Source organism: Juglans regia, chromosome 6, assembly GCF_001411555.2.
Source record: "Juglans regia cultivar Chandler chromosome 6, Walnut 2.0, whole genome shotgun sequence".
NCBI lineage: Eukaryota > Viridiplantae > Streptophyta > Magnoliopsida > Fagales > Juglandaceae > Juglans > Juglans regia.
Window position 1 is genome coordinate 16,822,786 of NC_049906.1, and position 2,406 is coordinate 16,825,191.

General features: G+C 38.5%; 1 protein-coding gene across 1 annotated transcript; it reads right to left on the reverse strand.

The window, feature by feature from the left end:
- Positions 1–781: 781 nt before the first annotated feature.
- On the reverse strand, positions 782–1,756 carry LOC108984742 (17.1 kDa class II heat shock protein). Its single transcript, XM_018956787.2, has one exon. It carries the CDS (start codon positions 1,509–1,511, stop codon positions 1,038–1,040), a length of 474 nt encoding a protein of 157 aa, XP_018812332.1. The 5' UTR covers positions 1,512–1,756; the 3' UTR covers positions 782–1,037.
- Positions 1,757–2,406: the final 650 nt, after the last annotated feature.

Genomic DNA, 2,406 nt, shown 5'->3' on the forward strand with positions numbered 1-2,406 from the left:
GCCCGGCCCTAAGGAACTATCTCTCTCACAGATATGATACTTCTTTTTCTTTCTATTTTTTTTCCCTTCTTTCTTGTGATTTTTAAACCTAGCTCGATACCCAAGGGCCAATTTATACGAACCCCCAATTTCTTTTTCTACGGTCTACTTCTCCACCCTTTTGCTTTTCAAGCCTTTTTTTTTTTGGGCAGCAATCCATTTTCCGAAGGTCGAGACTAGACATTTATTAGCAGCACCTAATTACCTAATTTCTTTCTTTCCCTTTCTATTTTTTTCTAATTTCCTGTGTTGCGGAAATCAAAAGGAAAAGGAAAAGGAAAGAACCCATTTCAGATCGGAACCAGTTCGGAAAACCTTTTCCCGAAAGATCTTGGGCTGGAAAATTTACGAACAAACTGCTATTCGGGTTTGGAAAATCATTTCCGCCCGATCAAAATCGTATCGAGTTGGAAGTATTCCGATCCGTTCGGGCAAGGTGAACAGCGCTGCCCTTGCTGACTCTAGCTGTAAAAGATGCACTCAATTTTTAAAATCAGTGATTTGAATGGATCATATAGACCATGAGCTCCGGGTCTAATTATTATCGAAGTGGAGAACGATGCCTGTATAATCATCTAATTAAGAACTTGATTTTGTCATCTGTTGGATGGATGCTTGATGTTGCGTTCACCCAAAATGGTACAGAAGCTGTCAAACATTATAAACTTGTGAACAGAGAGCAGCCGCTGTTTCTGAAGAAATTAGGTTGTTGGCACTACAAGAAAAAGAGGACAAATATTCGAAAATTGAAACATCCAGAAGATAAAAATGCTGTTTATATCATAATAGCACATGCATCATTTGTAAGAACTGTTTTCTACCATCAAACCGTAGGCATAATAACTTGAAATCCTACATATGACACAGACAAAATCCACTTGCAAGCAAAGACAGAACACACGAAAGACACAAAATACTCGACTATTCCCATGATCCGACCAAATCCACAACACAGTCATAGCCTAATCTTGTCGCCCATCCCACCGACTACTGCAAGCTTATGCAATCTTAACCTCAATTGTCTTGGGCTTCTTGGGTTCTGGAGGCGGAAGCTTCTCCACAGTCACAGTCAGCACGCCGTCCTGGCAAACCGCGGAGATAGCATCTGTGTTGGCATTCTCAGGCAGCACAAACTTCCTCATAAATTTCCCGATCCTCCTCTCCATCCTAACGTACTTTGGCCCCTCTTTCTCCTCATCTCGTTTCCTCTCGCCGCTAATCACCAGCACATTGTCATCCTCTACCTGGACCTTGATGTCCCCAGACTTGAGCCCGGGCATGTCGATGATGAAGACGTAGGAAGTTGGATACTCCTTGACATCGGCGGGAGTGGCAGCCATGGCCTTGGCGTCGCGCACGTAGGTACGGGTAGGAGCGTTGAAGGAAGACTTGTCGGTGTCTTCGGTCAGGTCCATCATCTGATGCAGAGTGGAGAACAGTGGAGAATCCACACCCATGATTCTGAGATCCATTTCACTCTTATGAGTAGGTTAGTCTCGTTGCGGACGCGAAATGCTAGAAAACTTTCTTGGAAACTTCTGGAATGGGATTGTTCGATTTACTCTGAGGAAAAAAGGAGAGGTGCTTCTGGGAATTTATAGGTGCATAGGAAGCCAGTCAGTACCGGGGCAATGGAGAAGAGGAAAGTTCTAGAGGGACATTGAAGAAATTGGGAGGCTCCAGGAGGTTCCATTGTTCGAATTCCCTGTGCAATTCCAGAATTATCTGGAAGGTATTATAAGATATATTTAAAAGGAATTATCTGGAAGGTAATATTTAAAAAAAATATTATTTTATGGATAAGTTGTAAATAAAATCTAATTTACCCATTTGCCCTTTTCTTCTCATATTTTATCCGAATTCTTTCTTTTGCAGCATGTATGGCCACATGTCTCCATTTTGGACCTTGATCTGAGTAAGAGCTAAAAAAAAAAAAAAAAAAAAAAACCTTAAATCTTTCGAGAAAATAGTAAGTTTCAGAAGATGTACTTAATTAAAATTTATAAAAATGTTATAATTTATTAAATTTATAATACATATAACATCTCTCTAAAGAATGGTTGGAATAGTAAATTAAAATAATATGAATGGAGATATAAATTAAATAAAATATTATTTTTTAATATTATTATTATTTAAAAATTTTAAAAAAATTAGAATGATGAGATTAAAATAAAATAAAATATTTCTTACATCCAAAACGAGAGTACTCCTGCGATTAAACAATTTCTTTGAATTTATTCTCTCCCTTAAAAAGGGAATCGTTCAAGTTTGCCATCCACTCGTGGCTAATTTCTTTATTATTTTGATTAGTAGCTCAAAATTTGTACCAGCAAGTCATCTCGGTAGGCGATTTTATATTGCTGA

Coding starts and splice junctions, on each gene's coding strand:
- LOC108984742 (XM_018956787.2), bottom strand. CDS start 1,511: ATGGATCTCAGAATCATGGGTGTGGATTCTCCACTGTTCTCCACTCTG.